This window comes from Anticarsia gemmatalis, chromosome Z, assembly GCF_050436995.1.
Source record: "Anticarsia gemmatalis isolate Benzon Research Colony breed Stoneville strain chromosome Z, ilAntGemm2 primary, whole genome shotgun sequence".
In the NCBI taxonomy this organism is placed as follows: Eukaryota; Metazoa; Arthropoda; class Insecta; order Lepidoptera; family Erebidae; genus Anticarsia; species Anticarsia gemmatalis.
This window is the reverse complement of record NC_134776.1, coordinates 16,509,257-16,532,090: the sequence shown is the minus strand read 5'-3', so window position 1 is coordinate 16,532,090 and position 22,834 is coordinate 16,509,257. Positions and strand designations below refer to the sequence as shown.

At 35.3% G+C, this 22,834-nt stretch overlaps 1 protein-coding gene across 2 annotated transcripts in view; it reads right to left on the bottom strand.

Moving 5' to 3' along the window:
* fw (CUB and Sushi multiple domains furrowed) overlaps positions 1–22,834 on the bottom strand; it is a 112,271-nt gene that overhangs the window by 30,289 nt on the left and 59,148 nt on the right. Inside the window, exon 2 of one of the 2 annotated variants that reach the window (XM_076134589.1) lies at positions 709–888. In XM_076134589.1, coding sequence (XP_075990704.1) covers positions 709–888 — 180 coding nt within the window. The remainder of the gene's footprint in view (positions 1–708; positions 889–22,834) is intronic. The other variant, XM_076134590.1, reaches the window with a different exon arrangement.

Below are 22,834 nucleotides of genomic sequence, written 5' to 3'. Positions count from 1 at the left end.
ATGTTGTATATTATTTTTATTTAGTCCTCGTTATATAGTTATGATTGTAATAATATCGTCAAAGACATTACCGAAGTCACGCTTTCGTCTAATCGGATGATTGCATCAAGTCTTAGGTATAAATCTAAAGGCTTTTAATGATATTTAATTCATGTCCGAGTTTAACCTTGTATTCTGAGTGCTAAGGCATTTCTAATAGAATATTATGCTGCTGTGAAAAATATTTTGCTGTTACCCCGGAACCGTGTTATGGCAGTAAAAGTTATTTCCATGTCATTAGTGGATAAATAGGAAAATATGAAACTACACTGGTAGAAAAGTTAAAAAATATAAAAAACTACGTCGTGACAAGGTTTGTATGGACTCGACGGGATCCAAATGCCACGAGAATGGAAGCAACAGGATAAAATTGTACTATACCCGGACGAAGTCGGGCTAGTCCGCTAGTAAGCTAATAAGAATCATTCATCATCATTTATTTTTAAGTACGGTGTTGTTTTTTTTTTGTCGCGTGCAATATTAAAATATATTGTTAGGGGCAGCTGAAAATCAGTGCTGTGTCTAGCACAGCGTACACTGAGCTGTAACCCTTTGTTACATATAAATTTATTTGCCTAGATACTAAGTTATGCTGAGTTTTATTTTGTGTAACTAAAATAAATTCTTTAAATGGTTTAAAAAAATATTAGTAGGTGTAAAGTTACTTACCACAGAACGGTTGTTCTGCAGACCAGTCCCCTCTAAGGGTGCATTCTCTCTGTTGAGCTCCGAACAGTTCGTATCCTTCGTCGCACTCGTACGTGGCTATCGTGCCAGGAACTATGTCTCCCTTGGGCAGAGACACTCTGGCGTTGGGCGGCACGGCGGGGTGACCGCAACGACGTTCTACTGTTGGCAAAAGAAAAATAAAATGAAGTAAAGATTGTATATTTTGGTGGAATCATAAGAAACCTAAACTGCAATATAGTTATACAAACTGGTTATAAGTTTTTTGTTCCATTAGTGAATATTATTTCGAAGAGGCTATACAAACGTTCAAATAATAAAGTGTTTTTCTGTACTGTGGTACCGAGACTGCCTACAGAAAGCCATTCATGTGATTTGTCTTGTCATTTGCTTTTATAACTCGGTTAAACTGTTCATAAATGTAAATCGACAGAAATACTCTTTCATAAAAATAACAAGTGATTATATTATTTTGATACCTTATCAATGCGTTTATAGCCTACGGCTGGCAGTATCGAAACCTACACCGAATCAAATACTTTAGTGTTAATTAAAGTTCGTAGCGGCTGGCACAGCGAGCATTCCCAGAGGCATGTGTCGTTCGCCACGACTTGCAACTGTTAACACTATATACACAGGTGTTAGTGACCCAAAGTCCCTTGCGCAATATCCTTCTATCACCTTTCATGACCCCCTCAGGAGGAATAGGGCAGCCGTGAAAAAACACGACAAGTTTTTCAGTTAAATTAATAGAATACCTACCTCCGTACATTTAACATCGTGTAATTTGAACTTTCGGACGAGCTAAGTTATCGAATGCATTAATAATAAAACAAAATAAGTTCTCAAGGCAAAACTTGTGATATCGGTAACGTCTTCAACCGATGAACTTGGAAATAAAAAATGTAAGAGCGATTATTTTAATATTGGAAAAGTTCCAAGGATTATTCTGCATAACTAATATTTTTCTGTGTGACCCTGACTCTTGAACGTGGCAGTGAAAAACCAAAGTACGGGAATTGTCACATTTCTTCCCCAAAAGTATGAAAAACATCACAATTTTGTAAATTTAAGGCCAACTATCAACCATACAAGGGTCGTTTTGTGACCTAAAGAAGACCTTACTATTACTTGTTATTAATACGAGGCCGAATTCATTGCATACATGCTTCACTTACTACTTTTTGCATTTTGCACCTTATCATTATCAATTTAAAGTACAATATTGAACAAAATGATGCCGGAACTATACAGATAGACTAGTAAAGTGGTTGAAGCACTAATGTCATGCAAAAAGAAACGCGGAAGAACTGTACCACGCAGTCTATAGATTTTTATGACGCCTTGATGGCAACGGAACACGAGTGATGCATTGCCTCTTTTGTTCCGCTTAATCAATACGTTAGCGTTCTAATGAAGAAATGTAGCGCAAATAAGTTACATCTTCGGTTTGTTAGGTAATATAGAATGGTCTGAGATATCGGTAGGGAAGTGGAACATATTGTGAAGATTCTTATTGCAGTTACGTTTGAAAAGAACACCACCATACATAATTCTAATGGTTTCGGAAGTGCACGCACTTAATCGCATGTAATCTGTTCGTAGAATGTTTAGTTTTTTGCTAAACGTTAAACATATTTTTGTGTAAAATATTCTTATTATTCACTTCGTTAAACACTAAAGGAAGTGCATTATAGGAAATGCTTTATTTTAATCAATTAAGAACAAATTGTTTGAAGTTCTCGTATACAATTGTTTACTCACTCCACAATCACATCGTTTTCTAAGACAGTAGAAAATATCATTCCTTTAATGGCGCAGTTTCTATCTTAAACAAAAGCCTTCAGAGTGTATTAAGACCTAAGATTGTTTTGTTTATCGTTCGCAATTGTTTGAAGAAATATTGAACGCATTTGTTTGGCCAATAAATGGTTATAGCAGCTTGATGGTGTATTTCCATAGTTAGATCGTAACAATTGGACACACCATACGGGGAAATAAAAATTGATACGATACTATCATTGATGACTGTTATAGTTTCCTGTAGATATGTAGCAATAGGCCTTCTGTAATATGACTGTGATATTTATATGAATTTAGTTAACTATGTATCCGTTTATTCCTCCCCCTCGTTTGGGAGGAGACCCATGCCCTGCAGTGGGACAGAAACGAGTTAAAATATATGTATGTATATGCGTTAGTTACAATTTCAACTGTGAAAAAGTAAGGCAAGTTTGGACGTTAAAACTGACATCTTCAAAAGTCAAACCAAAATCTGAGCCATGTGAAATCTATTATTCCATGATCGTTCCACTAGAAACGCAAATAGGAGTGCAGCCGTGACCATACATAACACAATAGTACACCACAATCGAACCTCCCTTCTAGCGGACGACAGAAATATAGCGAATACAGGGAACAACCAATATCCTAATGTAAATATATCATACGCGAATATAAGAATATTTCGCGACCATCGTGACTGGACTCTTTTGCCAATATTGATATTGCAGATGTACGTTTCGAAAAACCGCCATTTTATTCTGTCATAAAATTTCGGATTAACAAATATAAATTCGGGATAAATATTTTTTGATGCGATATTTTGTATGTTTATTCTGCTGTTGGTCGGCAAATAAAAAAGCTTTGGTCAGTCGACTGTCAGATTTTTTTTATTTTATTTTGTATTTGCTATAATTTTTATTTTATTTGGTCGAAATTTACTTTTTTGCGTCATCTTAACTACAGTCTACATTAGGTTCTATCGTTTCTAGGATTAAAGTTCATTATTGTTTCATCCTGTTAGACTAGATCTGATACATGTTAGTACAACAATAAAACAATGAAGAAATACATCTCAAATATGACTAATAAACTACCAAATTATGGTCTGGTTCCACCAAATTAATTAGTAGCTGTGTTATTTCTAAATGAGCCATCTAAGAAGTAATTACAATAAAAGTCTATCAAATGAATAGACAAAGCTTTGTGCCGTTGTACAAAGATTGGTTCTGCGGTCAACTGCGGCGCGCAAGAGGCGCCCTAAAGGGTCCTTGTCACTGCTCGTGGACGCCAGCCGACGGAGTCGCCACATGTAATTAGATTCAAGTCTATTTACTTCAGACCATCCAGACCGGTGCAATTTCAATTAGCGTCTACTTTTTAACGACTATGGTACTAGATTTATTTGGATGTTGTAGCACGAAAAGCAAAACAGGACTTTGCCTTTAGTTTAAACCACAAAGTATAAAATACATTTTGATTTTATCTCTACTTTTGCAAACTGTTAGCTTCAGTACTTAAATAATATCATTGCTCGCGACCTAGAAGTAGTATAACGTTGGGGCGTTTATTTTGTGTGTTAGGATTTCTATGAAAAGTGTCTCATTAAAACCTACTACCCTAGAATTCAGGTACTGCTTGCACATCACACATAATATTAGAATTTCTATTTATAACAGTTCTACGCAACATATACCATTGATAGGGAAGTCTTTGAGGCATATGCACAAGAATATCAATTATAATGACTGCAGGAACAGGGAATAGTATCGTAGGCTTTGACGCCGACGTCACTAAGCTTGTACCAGCACTACCAGTGTACAGAGAGACTGTGACGTAACAGTATCAAATATATATCCAGAGCAAATATCTCTGTTTCTCCAACTAGACTATAAACTTGGAATGCATCGTGAATAGTCCTCCTGGGCGCTAAGCGCTTGCTTAAAAATATAACTGATATAAAACTGAAAGTATCAAATGCTGTTTTAGAATAGTTGTAACTTGAGTTTTCGAAGTTATGTTATGGCTCGTGTCAATTTTTTTTAAGAATGTTATGATCTTATGTTGGTATCATATTTTCTCGTCACAAGGGTAAGTTAGTTTTAACGTAGTATATAACTATGAATATTAGTCATTAAAGTAATTGGATGATTGAGAAAGTTAAACAAGAGGTTTCACAAAAGTGATGGATGACACTTAATTGAATATTGATAAGCGATTTATACAAGAACATTAAGTAGAAAGCACGTTCTTTCATGGAAATGCACTATCCCTACTATTTTACCCATGAAACACTAGATGTTGGAACAGACAATGTGTTATTACATAAAATTAAATACAAAAATAGAATTCTACCAAATTATCTGGGGGCACGGAAGTGCCCCCGCAAGTCGAGCAAAAAAAAAGCGGCACGGCCGTAACATCCTTTTCTCGAAGCAATTCGGGCTATTTTTGACACCCCTATAATTTCGTAGTGGATAAAACAAGAATTTACTTTATTTCTAAAACGTTCGTCCTGTAGCGGATTCTCTGTAATGTGTATTATCGATTATTATTCAGAGTTTGACATTTAAAATGCACAGCAAAAATAGTTTCTACGACGCCCGTTAGAGCAGCAGATCGGAGCTTCAAGTTTTTTTTAAGCTATTCGTTTGTCGATATAGCAGTAGCAAATCGCTATTCTGATTCTGAAGCAATAGTTTACACATATCGCATTCATACGGGCTGTTTGTTTCGGCTCCGTCATTTGGTAGTCATAATACGCGCTCCTTTCTTCAACACATAGTGGCGAAAGTCAAAGTTTATGTTCTATGCATAATGGTTATTATGCAATCTGTCTTAACGTTTTTTACGGCATGATGTCACTTTGTTATAAGAATACCGTTGTAGCCTGTTATTGTGATGCGAGTAACATGAATACTACGCAGATACATAATGCACCTTGTTAGGCTCTTGTCGTCTCAGGAAACTGAATACCTATTGCTGTTTATGAACATTTTCTACAAGAATGCTTTCTACAGTTTATTATCTAGTTAGTCTAGTTAGCCAGTTAGGAAACTCACTGAGTTATTCAGTCGTTCAAATAGCGCGCTGATTGTCACAATATTTTTATTCGATCGCCATTCGAACGCGAATACTCAGCGCGAATTTAAAGCTGTTTCTTTATAATTACGATCATATCTAAAGTCGGTAGGCGAAACGTGACTATTAATTCAAAATTAGCATAAGAATGCCGTGATAATAAGCAATAGTGATATGCATCCTTAAAACAACTAGCTTTTAAACCACATGATTGGATTGTTTGCAGCTCAAGTGGAAACTTCCCGCTAATCGTACAATTATCGCCCAACAATTATAAGATAAAGCGGTGCATCTCGGCCGGTTGCGTGCTCGTACTTGTACTCAAGTAGTAATCATTTAGAAACGCGCCAAAGACATGAGTTTTCTTAGAACTAACCATTCTGGTCGGCGAAGGCGTTAACACACGACGCTAACGGTCGGCACTGCGATGCAAATGATTTCATTGGAAACGGTTATAGCCTGTGCATATGTTGACCGGTAATTGATCATATTAAGCAGTCCAGTTTGCATTAGATTTATGTATTAACCTCGGAACCTACGGATAATTTGAATTACAAAAATATATATTAATAACTTTTTATATGTCTATAAAACATAGGTTTTATAAATAAATAAAACTAATGTGTTGTCCTTCAAGCAAAAGTTTATGAGAGCAAGAAAACAATATAAAATCGTTGCAAAAATCAAGGACAAACAATGTACCAATAGTATAATAGTAAAAAGTAGATTTCTAGTTAGTTTAAAAGTAGATATTTCTGTTCTTGTTATATTGAAATATGACAAACCACGTCGACGTCGTCTACTTTATAGTAAAAAAAGTTTTAAATAGCTTAGAAAAGATAGAAAAATCTAACTCCTTAAAAGTACCGTTTAGTTGAACATACAAATAAGATGACCGAATAATTGGTTCCAATTGGTTTAAATTCTAACGTCCAATGAGATTCCGAAGTGATTTTTACAACGGTGAAAGATAGAATACGTTAGAATATTCTCTCCAAACTGCTTTAAATAACTTCTATCAGTGTTTTATTTGACTTTGCTGTAAAACAATGACTTTTTAAAATCAAAAATCGTATGTGTTTATTAATTTTCGACTCTGACACATAGTTTTTTACGGCCTTCTTGGGATACTTCTGCCTTTACCATTGCGCCCTTCGTAGGTGCAGATTCCATATTCCACAATCAATGTTTGATAAATATTATAATATGGCTGCAGCGCATTTGAGTCCGTTGTTTAATATCTTACCCAAGAATGCTGAGATATCCGTTCGCGAAATATTTCAGAGTTTACGAGAGTAGTTTCTTAATGAAGATCTATAAGCAGTTGTAAGTGTATTTGCACAAATCTTATCTGAATCTGAATTTGAAAGAACAATTTTATTTGTAAATGCTCTAGATTAATAGTCGGCGTTGAAATCAATTTGAACAGTTGAATCGCGATAAATAAGACGGAAGTTTACAACGGTAACTTTTTATTATAAAACACCAATTTTGATTGATTCTTGCGACAAAGTTGATTTGTTTTTACAGATATTGTGTTATACATTAACTGTACAAGTACAAATTATTCTCTATTTCGCTTCAGACGTACAGCTAAGATAGAGTAGTTTTGTTAGCTAAATGGAAGACTGGAGAATAAACGTTTACGTGAACGAAATAACAACGTTAAACCACTGTCATGATCAGAAATAAAAGCTAAAGATACACACAGCATTTATACACAGAACAATATATTAAGATGTTCCCCTTTTGAAGATATATAATATGTATATATTCAAAAAAATATCGTACTTTTAACTGGTAACAAATGCCTTGCACTAGTGATACAAATGTTTACTCACTAAACAAAGTTTAATGATGTAATAGTACTAAATAAAACTTAACTCGCTTATAATTTCACTTTTAATTCTGTTTGCATATTTGTCACATTGCTATAACTCACACGATTTGCTGCGAGACAGAAAACAACACATAAAAAATGTTTAAAAAAAACAAATAACAAATGCAAGTTTCGCAAACAATATTTGAAATAAGTCATAAATCAAATGACAGACGGTGTACAAAAAGCGCAGTAGAAGTAAATAAGCGATAGTGGAATAGTGAAGACATCGATGTGATAACGATAGGTCGACTCGTGCCGGCTGCCGGCCCCTTTACCGACCAATCCGTCACGTACGTGAGACGACGCGGTTACCTGTGACACAACTTATAAGACTACAGCGGATTATATTATTATACATGCGAATGTTTGCGAGGATGTATGTGTTTGTTACGTTTTCATCAAACAACTACTACATGGATTTGCTGTAATTTCGTATACAGACAGTTAATAACTAGAAATACCACGTTGGGTATAGTTTTTACCCCAGCGAAATAAACGCAGACGAAATTGACCCTAAATAGCTTTTGGTATAATATGTCGTCGTACTTTTACATATTCTTCGCTTATGTATTGTTTCAAGTAATGAGCTACTCTGTTAGTTTGACTTCTCTTTTGTACTATTACAGTAAGCTTAACGATTTTTCTGTGAATAGGGATACCGTGAGTATGTTTTCGTACCTAACTTGAACTATGTATTTGATCTATTGTACTATTTGTGATCATTCTTCATTCATTCGAATTAGGTAGCATTATTGGTCCACTGCTCTTACAAGAAAATTTTAAAACTTATGCTCGCTGCCTTTATCATTTTGGACCACTACACTAGATAGTTTTTGCTAGATTCCTCTACGTTTGAAAATGGGCTACAAGTTGTGAATGTCGTCGCGTACTCTACTTTTATATTGAACGAGATTCTGATTGTTTATAACGAACATGTTAGCACGTATTTCAATTATAAGCCAGACACCACCATTGTAGCGAGGTGCACTCGAGACCTCAAAAACGGCTTTTAAGGTCGCGTTACTGAGTTCTTTAGAATCAATTTGGGCAGCACGTTTCCGACAAAATACACGTATTAGATACAAACGTTGATCAAAGTAGACCGAGCACAGCACTACACAGTTGTACTGAATGGCCTGTAATCGATCAGAGTGGTAAGATAGCCGCGGCAAGGCCAGTTTATAGATGCATAGTAGTAATTGAGCTGAGCGTCTGTGCATGTCAAGTTATATTCAGAAACAAATGACTGTAGACACAAAAACCAAAAGACAAACGGGACGTACCGCAAGAATTGCACACGCGAAACTTAAAAAAAAGTCAGTTGCAATAGCGTGCGAATCTGCAATTTATCTGCGCACAATTCTGCAGACTGCACAGTACATTGACGACAGACAAGGAAGCCATCACACGTGATATGTAACAGCACATCAATGTAACATGCGTTACCTAACGTGTCCATACTAGTTTGCATGCTCATCCGAATTTGGTCGCGCTCGGTATTTTCAGCACGCACCGTTGTGCAATACAACCGTTGTTATCTAACCGGCGTTTCAGAAGAAAGCGGACCTAGTTTTATGTAATGTTTAGACCAATATCCTGGCAATCAGCTTGTTTAGACCGTGACAGTGAGAGATAGTTTATAAACATACCAATCATGGATTACACTATGGGAAGGTGAAATGTGTTATACAAAGTCTAAATTAGTGGTTATACGATCCCTGTTGAAACAAAGTTAGTGATAACAATTAAAAATCTTCAACGTAGCTCGATTCTCTACTACTATCGACTACCGACAACCGACCTGTCATTATGAATTTGTATGAAAATCTGATCAGCTCCTCAGACGGGTGTCGTAGAAAATATTTTGGCAGTCTATTCCAAATGTCAAAATTTCGATAGCTAGCCAGTTGTCGGTAGTCGATAGTAGTAGAGAATCGAGCTACTGTCAATAAAAAACTTTTAACAAAATCAGGAAATAATATATTAATGTTAACTCAACTGAAGGTTGGCCTAGTTAATTCCAACGAAATAGAAGCCTTGGCCCTGGTTGAAAAAGTGTGAATCCGGTATTATTTTAGTAAACTAATTGTAATAATTACACATTAATATGATAAGTGTGGCGGCGCTATCGTTGAGGTTGCCTCGCTTGGATTAACATGGCAGTTAACTTCGGTTCCGCTTTGGTTAGTATATTGAGTGGTCTTCAGAAGCCAGAACTCACTAATGGGCAAAGGAACAATTAGGTTATGTATGCTTTGACGCTCGGACTCTCGGACTGTACACACGTGGTGCTTAGCTTGTAGAGGAATTTTGTCCAGGAAGCACTTATGACGTTCTAACTTTGGCTATAATTGAAGTTGGATTGTTTAATTGTAATCATTCATCATTCCCTTCCTTTGTAATTGTTAGATATCATTTTAAAAGTCCGGCATGGTGTCACTAAGTTGTATTAGATTTATGTGTTTTATTTCTGTACTTGCACCAAAATATTCTTGCAATTTAATTCTATACTACTCTGTGACATACATTAGAGTGCATTAATATTCAATTTCTTTAATATTAGAGCAACAAACAAAAATTATAGTCGAAATATAGTTTTATTTTTTAATAGATAATGATTAGCCAAAATGCATTTGACAATTTATTTAGCTTTGATTTTAACCATGGGTTACGATTTATTTTACGTAGTATAATGTAAGATAAAGGAAAGCTGTTACTACCGTAAAGAAGAGCTATTTTCAATTTTAAGAAATGGTCTTGTACATATTCTAACTTTACCAAGAAATATTGTTCAGCAACTAGTATGTCTGAGAAGTTACTAAGGACACTCCATATTGGAGAGCAAAGACAGCCAATCGGCACTCGCTCGAAAGTGTACCTACTACGTAAGAAGAAGAATTGGATTTGTTCATAGAAGATTACAAATTTTTATGCTAGACCATCTAAATTATATTAAAATAGTTTTCTGACTAAACTGTAAATATGTAAAAGGATCTAAGTTTTCTAGTAAATCCAGATGGAAATGCGAAACAATGGTAGGAATGTCAAAAAATCGAGTTATACGGCTCACTATATAACTCGATTTTTCTGCCAGCGTGACAGTCAAGGGCAATATTCTGCAGGAACTAAATGAATGGAAATTCTGACGCTGACAGATGCACGGACAGAAAAATCGCGTTATGGAAACGTATTTACCAACAGTAGACGGAATTTTTTTCCCGTCTGCCGCACACCAGACTACGGGACTATAAAGTGTTAACGAGCCAATTAAATTAATGAATCACATATCGTCATTACACAGTTCATTTGGATGATTAATTGTCGATAAAGCCTACGAAAACGATTTTATAAATTGTTGTCGTTCGTTCTCATTTACAAAGAAACGAAACAGCGAACTGCGAAGCGGCAATTTCATCAAATTAATTGCACACGTCAAAGGGATCGGACCACGTCATTATATCAAATTTAACTCGAGACAATTAGATATATATCAATCAATTAGTTCATCGATCATGTGGTTTGTAGTCGACAAAACGCCCACTGAAACTGGCATTTATATTCAAATTCAATTACTGGTTGCCTGCAGCCCTAGTTAGTAGGGTTTTGTTCCTGCACACTGGTTCAGTTTTGTATTTGGTTTTTCTGTTAGAAACTTCTCAGAAACTTGATTTGGTTGTTAATTGATAGTAAGGTTGCTGCATTACCTGCCGCAAATTAAGTCATTTAGATACTAGTATATAGTATTTTGCTGGTATATTAAATGCGCGTTATATTATAAAGTGCATTGAAAATGAGACCTCGTTCTTTTCTTAAAGTTTAAAATCCTTTAAAGCTAAGTTGCAATTTCATAATTTCTGATTCAATACAAAAAGTTAAGACAAAATACACGAAACTTTAAAATACTTTGAACACCTATTGATGTTCTATTTTAATTAGGAATAAACATTTGTAATTAATTCTAGACTTTCCTGGAAAATATGCAGTTTCTTTGCTAATTTGATTAGATAGTATATTATTTGAATTAAAGCATATCAAAGAGAAAACATCAAGGCAGTCGTAATTAATAACAGTCTTTGATTATGAGAAAAATGCGAGTGCACAGATAGGGGATAAAAGCACACGTACACTACGCCTCTCCTACGCAACGGATAAAATTAATTAAAGGAAGTTAGAAATTGAAAAAATGCAGTAATATATCTTACATTAGTATTTTAAAGTCTATAGCAACCCGGACTATGTTTGTTGCCTGGCGTGAGCTCTTTGATGACTAGCAAAGCCAAACTTTATATTGAATAGGCGACTGCAGTCTGGACAGAGAAGTTGACCGTTGTCATCATAGGTGTAGACGTAAGTGGGCTTTGGACGATTTTTATGTTGTTGTACGGTGTTGGCGCTTATCGTCTAGGTCATTAATTCGTTCTTCTTCATAAAACTTTAAAGATTTGTGTATTTTGACCGCCACTGAGATCTTGCTAGCATAAAATAGATCTCAATTGCGTGACATATGCATTAGACGTGACGCATCCTAAAGACGATTAGCAAATAGGGACGTGTGGACGCACTTGATTGACTTAACTCAATTGCGTACATACGTAATGAGTTCACTTAGGACCGACATTGAGTACCCGTCTAGTCCGAACCGCCGAGACGAACACTAGCGTACAGGAGCTCTTAGTACACGCGTGCAGGTAATTATTAAATATTAATATTGCATGTATTAAAGCATTGTAATGCTCCAACAAATTGAAATGCAACTCCCGCATGAAGTACTAACAAAAAAGTCGATCTAAAACAATTTTAACGAGTTGCTATGCTAGAAAGTTTAATTTAAAATCTGAGGGGAAAGTGTCACAGGTGCAACTGCAGCCAACGTGAGGTTTTATATAGCAGGCAAGTTTTAATTGCAGGTCCGTGTTGGATGTCAAATGCCGATATCGAGGGTAACGCTTTATTTCCGTATTACCAGAAATATCGTGAACTGTAGCGCCTATGAGTTAAGAATTACTAGGACGTTGGGCTAGTTCATCGTCACAATGACATATCTATGTTGGACTTACAACGAAACTGCATTAACTGATGTTCTAATTAAATGTTTTAGGATTCGCGGCTTTATTAATACCCTCTGTTGATTTATTATGAAATTAGAAACCCCATTGATAAAAAAAGTTGATGAATGAAAAAAGGTTGGATTATAATGATCATTCGAAAATTTTGGTTTTAAATCTTAAAGTTCATAAGATGCATTTAATTTCAAATAAGCTTGACTAAAAATAAACGTGCGGCTTTGATTAGATGGATGTTTAAGTTTCATCTGTTCATAAATAAATGTCTTTGGAAAATGGTCCTTAAGTAAATGATTTTGAATTACACGTCTGACATTACAACGTAAACTCTCGCCGCGTCCTGTGTAGAAACGGTAATGTATTTAGCCAAATGTCGCAGGCATCGGGTTTCGAAATAAAGAGCCAGGTTAATGGCTTAATCAGTTGTGAGACACACTTGATGGTCCCAACGGACTGGTTTTATCGGATGTTTGACGACATTTGATCTAGTGACACTATGACCCATTACCAAACAAGTTTTGATGTTAAATCTTCTCATTTTGCTAGTATTTTGTATGAAAATCTTATAGTAATATGAGTAAAGTTAATGAAAGCTTTGTCCTCATAGATAAGCAGTTGTTAAGAAGTTATTAGATAGTGATTATATTTGTGTTAAAAGTTTTTTAATTGTATGTGTCTAAATAGTGTGGATGTATATTTATTTTTGTATTTATATAGCGAAACGTAAATATCACGCAAGCATAATTAATTGTAGTGACCTTAAAAAATATTGTTCCTATAAAAATCAAATTATATTATTCTCTCAAAGGCTGTTTACACACAACCTTACTGCAAACGTAGAAAACGTTTCGAACTTTAACCAGCTAAATGAATTGATACAAACTTTTGAAATAGAAAACAATTCAGAGGAATACAGGTCACAGTAAATTACTTCTACGTATGTATAATCTGTGGACAGACATTTAAATGGCATGCTGGACTCCATTCATACAAAGAGAAGACCCATACTAAATAGGACAGTGGGTAAGCGTTCCTATGCAAACTAGTTCGAACTGGTTTAATATAATAATAAATTTAACCCATTTATGTCCCACTGCTGGGCAAGGGTCTCCTCCCATAATGAGGGAGGGGTTAGGCCTTGAGTCCACCACGCTGGCCAAGTGCGGGTTGGGGACTTTGCATGCCCTCAATAAATGTATTAAACAAATTTTTTTTAGGCATGCAAGGTTTCCTCACGATGTTTACCTTCACCGTTGGAGCATGTGATAATTATTTCTAATAATAATTTCGAACTGGTTTATTCATCGATATTTTATTTATAAAGTTTTGTATGTATGTAGGTATGAAACAGGTACTGGCAGTGGTACAAGATTGCGTCGTAATACTAATCTAAGCCCGTGTCGTGGCTTACTGGCCTAGCGCCGGCCAGTTACTGACCACATACTTGACGGCTGTATGTGTTGGCCCAAGTTATAGGCGACAGCGTTGTAGGATTGCTAAGTTGTAGATGTAAACTTTCTTTGACGTATGTTGCTAGAAATTTTGCAAAATTATGAAATACGGAGTATATGACTTAACATAAATAAATATTATTGAAATCGTTAATCATGAGCATGAAAACAGACCTAATATTATGGAATTGAGGATAATAGACGATGAGGATTTACGTATATATTTTTTTAAAGCAGTATAAAGAAAGTATTTTGATAAAGCCCGGTAGAAAAGTCTTCATTACATCTCGAACAATGTCAATAGCTTGTAACTTAAACACCGCTATCACTTGAAACGCGTACCACAATATTAAGTAGGGCACACACGTCCACATATAGGTATTAGCGACTAGAACAATCGCACCGTTATCTGGTATCTCGGCCAGAGCCCTGCGCCACAAGAATTAAAATCGACAATTCGTGTAAACAAGAGATGTTCGTGGTTTAGTTAACAACAGCCGCGTGAATCGATCTCTGAGGTTAAGCTATGCTTGCCGAGGTTGTTCTGTGGATGGGTGACCATCTTACACATATCGAGTTACTCCATGTTTCGGAAGGCACGTCAAATTCCATCCAGGCAGTCACTTTTAAAGAACTTTGACAGTCGTTAACAGTAGTCAGAAGCTTGAAAGTCTGACAACCAGTCTCACCGAAGAATATTGTGTTATAATCTAGGTAACTAGATTGGGGGATAGGCAGTCGCTCCATGTAAAACACTGGTATTCAGATGCATCTGTTGACACTGGAAGCCGACTCCAACATAGTTGGAAGAAAGGCTAAGGCTAATATAATTCGTGTAAACAAGTGAGACGCAGACCGACGCAGTGTGTACCCAGCCTACCGGCGGTAACGAACTTGTTTCTACACATGTATGTCGCTTCGACGCTTGAGAACTAATGACGTTCCTTATAAACTATGTCGGTGTTTTTACAAGCTTCTTTTGAGTATTGAACTATTGACACACCTCCGGTAATCTGTTTGGGGTACAAAGATTGTGGTATTTCTTTTCTGTGCGCATTCGGTATGCTGTCCTAGTTATTCGACGTCATACAAGATAAAGAACTGTTTAATTTGACAACTTGAACATATGAAGCACGAGCTATGCGGAGGCTTTGCATAAATCCTCTCTTGGTGCTCTTCTACAATTCCTAAATTCATACCAAATTTCAACGTTCTACGCTCAGGAGTTTCGGCTGTGCGTTGTCTACCAGTCAGTCACTCAGCAATTAAAGAGTTATACATATATAATATATAATCATGTATTGATGTATGTTTGATCGAAATAACCAAACAGTAAGAAAAAGTATAGTCTTCTTCTTATTAGTGTCATCATCTTAATAAAGTTAGACTACTGCGTGACATAATTCGACGTATTTTCCAGGAGCTTTTGAACTTAATTTTAAATCGAAAACTTCGTCCTACTTGTTTACTCGCAAGGAAATATAAGTTGTGATGTCCTAGTTACTGAGGCGAAGTAAAGAGTTGTATGAGAGCCGGTCCCGCCGTGAGACGCGGTGAATGCTAAGAAGGAATATCCTAGAAAACCTTGTTAAAGCGTTATGCTGCAAAATTAAAGACACTATTTTAGAGCAATTATTTCAAATAATCAGTTTAGCATTATTATGAGCTAATTCCAAAAAGAACTTAAGACATAAAAGACAAAAAGAAAAAAAAGGAGACCAAATAAAAAATCTTATAAACATCGTATGTTAAAGTCAATTCCGTAATTAATAATAAATATTTCTGTCTTCTACAACAACAAGTCGCTAGTTTTGTTCATACACATATCACATTTCTATTGACACATAAGAATTTTGAGGAGTGAACGTCTTACGCCTACATATCTGCTAAACATCTATTGGTATTCAAGACGACCGCGGCTCGTAATGAGAAACGTAAAAATACTATAAATGCAACCTCCTAACCGTGTTAGTGGCACATTAACCTCTTTACATTCGCACCTGCATCACGTACATCGTATCGGTTCTAAGATTGCGCCAACATGCACTGTCATCGACAAAAGTTTCATGTAATACTTTGAAAGTGCTTGAAAGGCGCCTCATACATGATTAATATTTTGAAGACAACTCATATACTGTCAACAATAGCTTAGCTATCGAGGAGTTCGTATGAAAAACTGACAGGCGTTCCTAGCTTATTCTGTAAGATGATTGTTTTAGAAATGTTAAATTGAACATCAATGTCAAACGCTTGCTACTCCATAGTATAGAATATCGGAAATAGGGCTACTAATTTCTAATATGACAGTCCTTTACTACAGACTGAGAATAAATATCTATACGCATCACAAATATTTGATACTGATCGTGTTTGATTCCACGACACACGGCGTTGCAGTGATGTGATGATATCACCCTAACAGTGCTATCAAACCAGTAGTGATAATAATAATATTCGACACACAAAATTATTCAAAGTTACGTGATATATGTCATTATAAAAATGCTTTGATTGATTGGTGATTTTTCTGCACTCTTTGCATTTGTACAGTGCAGTGGCGACGCCGAAGTTGTCGATTTAATTATGACAGATTTCAAAAATACAGACAAAACTACTCTCGGTTGAAACACATTTTATTAATAATCCGTTACTGTCCGAACATCGGTGAATGATTTTCTTTTCGGTATATAAGAAAAACCTGCAGTCCACTTTGCTGCTGAAGTGCCGGAATTATTTACAGACTACAGAGTATAATGTTTTCCTAGCCGATATCCGGCTGCGGCGACTAATTTCATTGAAACCCGCCAACGGTGCAAGACTTTGTTTATAGCGACCTGACAGAGTGTACCCGTGTGTTGTGGACACACTTCCAGATCACAGAGGTACACTCTCTTTTCCTCCATACTTGTAGCTCGGATGACCGACAACACCAGTGACAGTTCAGGCGCAGGACTGACGTCTTTACGTGCTCTCCTAGGCACGGCGGTCTACGACCTCAACTACTACTAGTAACTCCGGGTAGGTAATCTCTGTAAAATTCATAACAGATAAACTTAGAAAATACTCCCGACTCAGGGTTCGAACCCGAAACTTCAGGCAGTCACATACACTACCGACCACAGAGGTAGTCATTTACAGAGTACCTATTACTCCAATCAGATGTTCAGTACGTGGTGGTAGAAACAGTTCTATGTCTTGATTGTAATCGCCGATGCATTGCAATCACTTATGTATTCCATTGTACTAATAGTTCACATAGGATCTAAGTAACAATACGATCTTATTGCGAGATATGAGGTCGATTTACTTATAATACCATTGTCCAAATATTTTAGACGAGAGCCAATATTATCTGTTAGTCATTTGTTTTATTTGAGAATCTTAACCAACCAATACTTAAAGTTTCTCAATAACATTTAATATTTCCTACAATAATTTGCTGTGCTCACAGGAACATAACTCTACAGTTAAGTAATACAAAATTGATATTCTTTGCCTTGATAGACAAAACATAAAGAAATATCTGTCAAATCAGTTAATACCAGATAAGAAACGTTTGTTTTCCAACAAGTCTTTGTTTGCCAATCTCGAAAAATCGTAGTTTTCACCAATTGAAATACTAAATGGTGAGAATTATCACGCAATCTTTAGAGCATTGGCACAAGAGTCAGCTACATACATGACAAGCAATTTTCTATGTTGAATCACAGCTAGGTCATCTACCTATAGCAGACAGTTACAATTAACAATGGTATAACAGTGACTAATTAACTTGCGGAATAACACCTCACCTCTTTTCTCCGGACAAACCTGGGTCATTAACATAGTTGGTTTTATTGAGTTTGGCAGATGTGGATCCATATTTCATTCATTGAATAGGTGTTGGTGATCTCAATAGGTCTGTTCTTTTCGGTCCTTCTTATGTGTTTGTAGAACTTTCTATCAGTTCAAATAGTATTTAGTTATGGTTCAGTTATGTCTTTCGATATTTATCAGTGACATAAAGAACAAGCGCAGCACTCCAGAACAGATTAATTTAAGAAGGAAAAGGAATGAATTCTTTATCGTATTCACTCGTATGTCAGAGGTTTCCGTGAAATAACATTTACTGAATAAATGCTGAGCTACCACTAATCATATTTGCAGTTTTGCCTATACAATACTTTAACACTTTAACTTGTATCTTTATAAAAACATACAATAATCCATACATCGTTGTCCCAGGAACAGATCCGTCAAACTACTTTATAGTTAAAAATATTCGTACAAAGTATTAACAGTATGGATAACATGATTCGACACATTCACGTGAGTATTTCTTAGAACTGGACACTTAGCATAGCCAATGAGACTTAATGATATTCAAAGTGCGTCGGCACCTCTTCAACACGCATGTAACTGTACCGCGAGTCTCTACTACTATCGACTACCGACAACCGTAAAAAAAAAATTAAAAATGTTGTATGACAATCGATTCAGCGCCTCTAGCGGGCGTCGCAGGAACTATTCTTGCAGTACTTTTAAGATGTCAAACTCTCGATACTCGAAAGTACCGACTGTACAGAATCGTGATACAGTTGTTCGTTAATTTTGAACCATCAAATCACCAGCTTTGTACTACTATAGATAACAACTATTGTACTTTTTGTTGGTGTATCCTACTAACTTAACAAAATGCTATTGTATTGTTGGATGTGAAGATGTTTGTACGACCACGCAATTACTACTGAATTAATTTTAATAGGCTTACAATACATACGTTATATCACGCCAGAGACCAAAGATCGCCATTTGGAAGGATCCTTACAAACTTCCCTTGGCTCATTCACATCCATACACCTACTCATACATGAATGCCGGCTACCTAGGCTTACAAATAGTGCTTAAACGTGGATAGTGGGGTAGAATTTTTGTAAAGAACATACGTACTTTATATTTGAAAAGATACAGATGCAGCTAAGAGTTTATTGTTCTAAAATCACAACACAGCCTTACTTAATCAGCTTATAGGCCCAAAACATCCACGATCCTATACAACATACTTTCAGATATATTAACAATCGACCATTTTTTATCCCAGTCTAAGCGCCATCTTTAAACTAAGCACTTCCATAAGCGACATCAAGATTGAATACAAACCCCATTACCGTACATATGATTAACTTGTAAGCAAGGTCGCAAAAAATGACCGGCCATTGTCTCTAGTTCCCACAACACATACTCTACCTACTTATTATAATTAACAGGATATCATTTTATTGTTTCTTTTTCCGTTGAGTGAAAAATAATAGCCATCAAACGGGTGGCCAGTTTGTAATAATTAGCTGTATGTTACGGCAATAATATAATGACTTGTATTAATGGTGATTATGACCTTATGCTTCTGAATACGGTAATGTTAGTATGTTGTAATGTCGAGTGAACTTTGTTTTAAAAATATTTTGTTGTGTACTTAAATTTTATTCGTGTGCTGGTGGTATGATCGAAGTATGTGACTGCATTTTTTTCCTAAACTATTAGTAATTTGGTATCTGGTTGTAATAGTTGCGCGACGCGTGCATTTATCAAAAAATTACATTACTTGGTATCACGCCTAGCACGGTTCATATAAGTAGGTATACCATATTAATAAGTCTTCAGTGTTTTTTTATGATTAAAATAGAAGCTGTACTAGGTATAACCGATTCATTTGATACTTAATATTATACTGCTTCCAAAATTCTACTACCAAAAAGTACCCATTCTCAAAAAATTCTCATGACAGTGTCAACCGATCTACAGAACTGAACCAGAGATCTGTCACGGTTTGATAAATAGCCACTTGTAAGTACATGCACTTGTACAGGCCTACTGAAGTGGCTGCGTCTGTTTTACAACATGCTCAAGATATGTCAATGAAGAAATGAGAAACAAGATACAAAATATCAACAAGAATTTCAAGCGGCAAAAAAGATAGATGAATTTGTGGCAAAAGGAGTTAAAAATCAGTGATATGTTTGTATTTTGAGGCCCCTGCTGCATATGTATCGAAAACTTACTTTAAAAAATAATATTATAAAGATTAAACTAATAAAAGTCTTAAACAGAGGCATGAATTATATAAAATATTTAACTTTAAGTGAGTACATCGAATGACAATACATTCCCTATTACAACTACCTATAGGAAAAAAATACACTGGTAACCTGGAAGGTGTAACCTAGTATTACCTGACCTTAAAATCCTCCAGCGATTCTCCCCCCAGTAGTTACAAAACAGGGGAAATGTAAATACCGCATTCAATACTAGAGAGGAGAACTACAGTTGTTAAGAGGGTTGTTTGATGTATAGCAGATTGAAAAGTAAACCTTAAATTGATTGACCAAAGTATAGTAAGTAGAGGTATAAATATATTCTTTGGTCTCTGCCTACCCTATCAGAAAAAGCCGTGATTTTATGTATGCAAGTATTTTAAAATATACGAAAGCAATCAATTACATAATATACGTTTTTTAAACTGACTTATAAACAAAATAAATATCTAACTATAACAATATTTTGCACAGTAAATTACTAAACTCTGTCTACGCTATCAGAAAAAGCCGTGATTTTATATATGTAAGTATTTAAAAATATATGAAAGCAATCAATTATATTATATACATTTTTAAAATTGACTTCTAAAACATAATAAACACCTAACTATAACAATATTTTGCACAGTAAATTACTAAACTCGTCATGATCCACTTCAAAAATTATTTATGCTAACATAATTTCCGATTCGAAATGTAGAACACGCCGTAGCGACCAATTTCTGCCTATTGTTTTTATTACAATGCTGCTATTGTACTTAATACAGGCATCCAGCCATAAACTAATCCGTCAACTGATCTATTTTTAACAGAAACGACATGATTTGTCATTGACACCGATGACGTCACGGTAGAATGTTTCAACAAAGCTCTATTTCTTGACTCCTGCGCATTAGGGTAACCAAGCTGCACAAATAGATGATTATGATTACTATACCAATTATGATCAGGTGATTTTTAAGTTAATTAAATATTAAGTTGATTTCTAAAATAGTGATAAACGTAGCGTAATTCTATGCAGTCGGTACTATCGAGTATCGAGAATTTGACATTTGAAATTTTCTGCAAATATAGTTACTACGGCGGCCGCTAGTGGCGCTAATCAGAACATTTAGGTCAAATGTTAACACCTACGATAGTCGTTACAATTACTGAATCTACCTTGAAAAGGAAGAAACAGTATTACTTGATAGCTGCCCGGTTGTCGATAGCTGATAGTTGAGAAAACAGCCCTTCAAGCCATAAAATATACTTAAAACGTACCGGTAAATCCCTGGTAGTGACACTAACAAAATTGAATGTAGCAATAGTTAATGGAAACCACAGTTCATATAACACAACCACTCTAACAGTGGTTAGACGACCGCAACATTTGTATAAAATAATATGCTTCATTTACAATACTAAAATTGATTACATTTACTCTGTTCTTAAAATATATTCCTCTCGAAGTACAATCAAACTGTCTCTGAATTTGTTACAAACTACTTCAACGAACAAGCCCCGGATGCATTTATTCCGCGGAAATAAACTTTTGAGAAACAATATCTTGGTATTATTCGACGAAAACAGTTTCTCTTCGTATTCTGGTATATCGGTTTCAATCATTTGAATCGGGAGCTATTGGAAGATAAGTTACATAATACTAGTAGAATAAGAATTTCTATTGATACTAGAATTAGTTTCACAGAACATAATCTTAGAGAAATGGAAACCAAATAATAGGATTTGCCTTTTAAAAAACGTCAGGCTTTTTGGAAACTATCAGACTGTTTATACACCGTAATAAATACCTGCTAGACCTCCTAGATAAATGGTAATTAAATTTACAAACATCGTAACATACATCGAGAGATTTTTCAGTTCAGTCCTCTACTTGGTCGCTTAAAGGTGCAAATTTTTACGAATATAATAGTTGCTTTCTAGCTTGTACCCATACTTTATGTATTATTTTTTTATATTTAAAAAAAAAGTCACATACTGACATAATTTTAATGATTATGGAAAACACCCTTCCCTTAGATCACCTCAGTCGCAACGAAGATCTCTGATTACTATTTAATCTCATCTCAAAATTATTATTACTCTAGAATTGTTTTCGTAATTAACATAAAATTATATTATTATATTAAAATTTATTACTTCCAGTGTGAAAAACAACAACAATAATTCGTATGCCTAATTTTATTTTCTCTCCATGCACCGAATGTTAACTCCTACTAAGTGAGATAGATGTCGCTGTACGTTTCGTTACGTTGAAGCTAAACTTGTCTGGAACTTTTGCAACTTTCATACCCTTTCATAAAGTTACTTGTGCAAGTTCCGAACTCGTATCGACTTAACAATTATTGTCTTGAGAGAACTGAGTGGTAGTTTTATTTTTTAACGAATGTTTCCTACACTTAAGTTGAAATAATTAACTCAAACTTTCGCGGTACGACTCGGCGCTAACTTCACATTGTATGACTCCGTCATGTTGTTTCAGAAGTTTGCGTGTACCTAAAAATATGAAGTTTTACTGTCTTATTAAAAACTCGTCGTGTAAACTCTTATTAGTTATAAAGTGTTTTGTCACTTTCAATCAATTGTGAAACTGTATCTGAGTGAATAAGACAAAACACAATGTAACTCATTAGAACAGTTATTCTACAACGATTTCTACTTTAATTATGTATTCAAGAAAATGGTCGCAGGTTTTCTATTTTATACCTTTCATGTCACAATGAATATTGTAACTGAATAATTGGCTAGCTTGTAAGCTGTTATAAATTTACC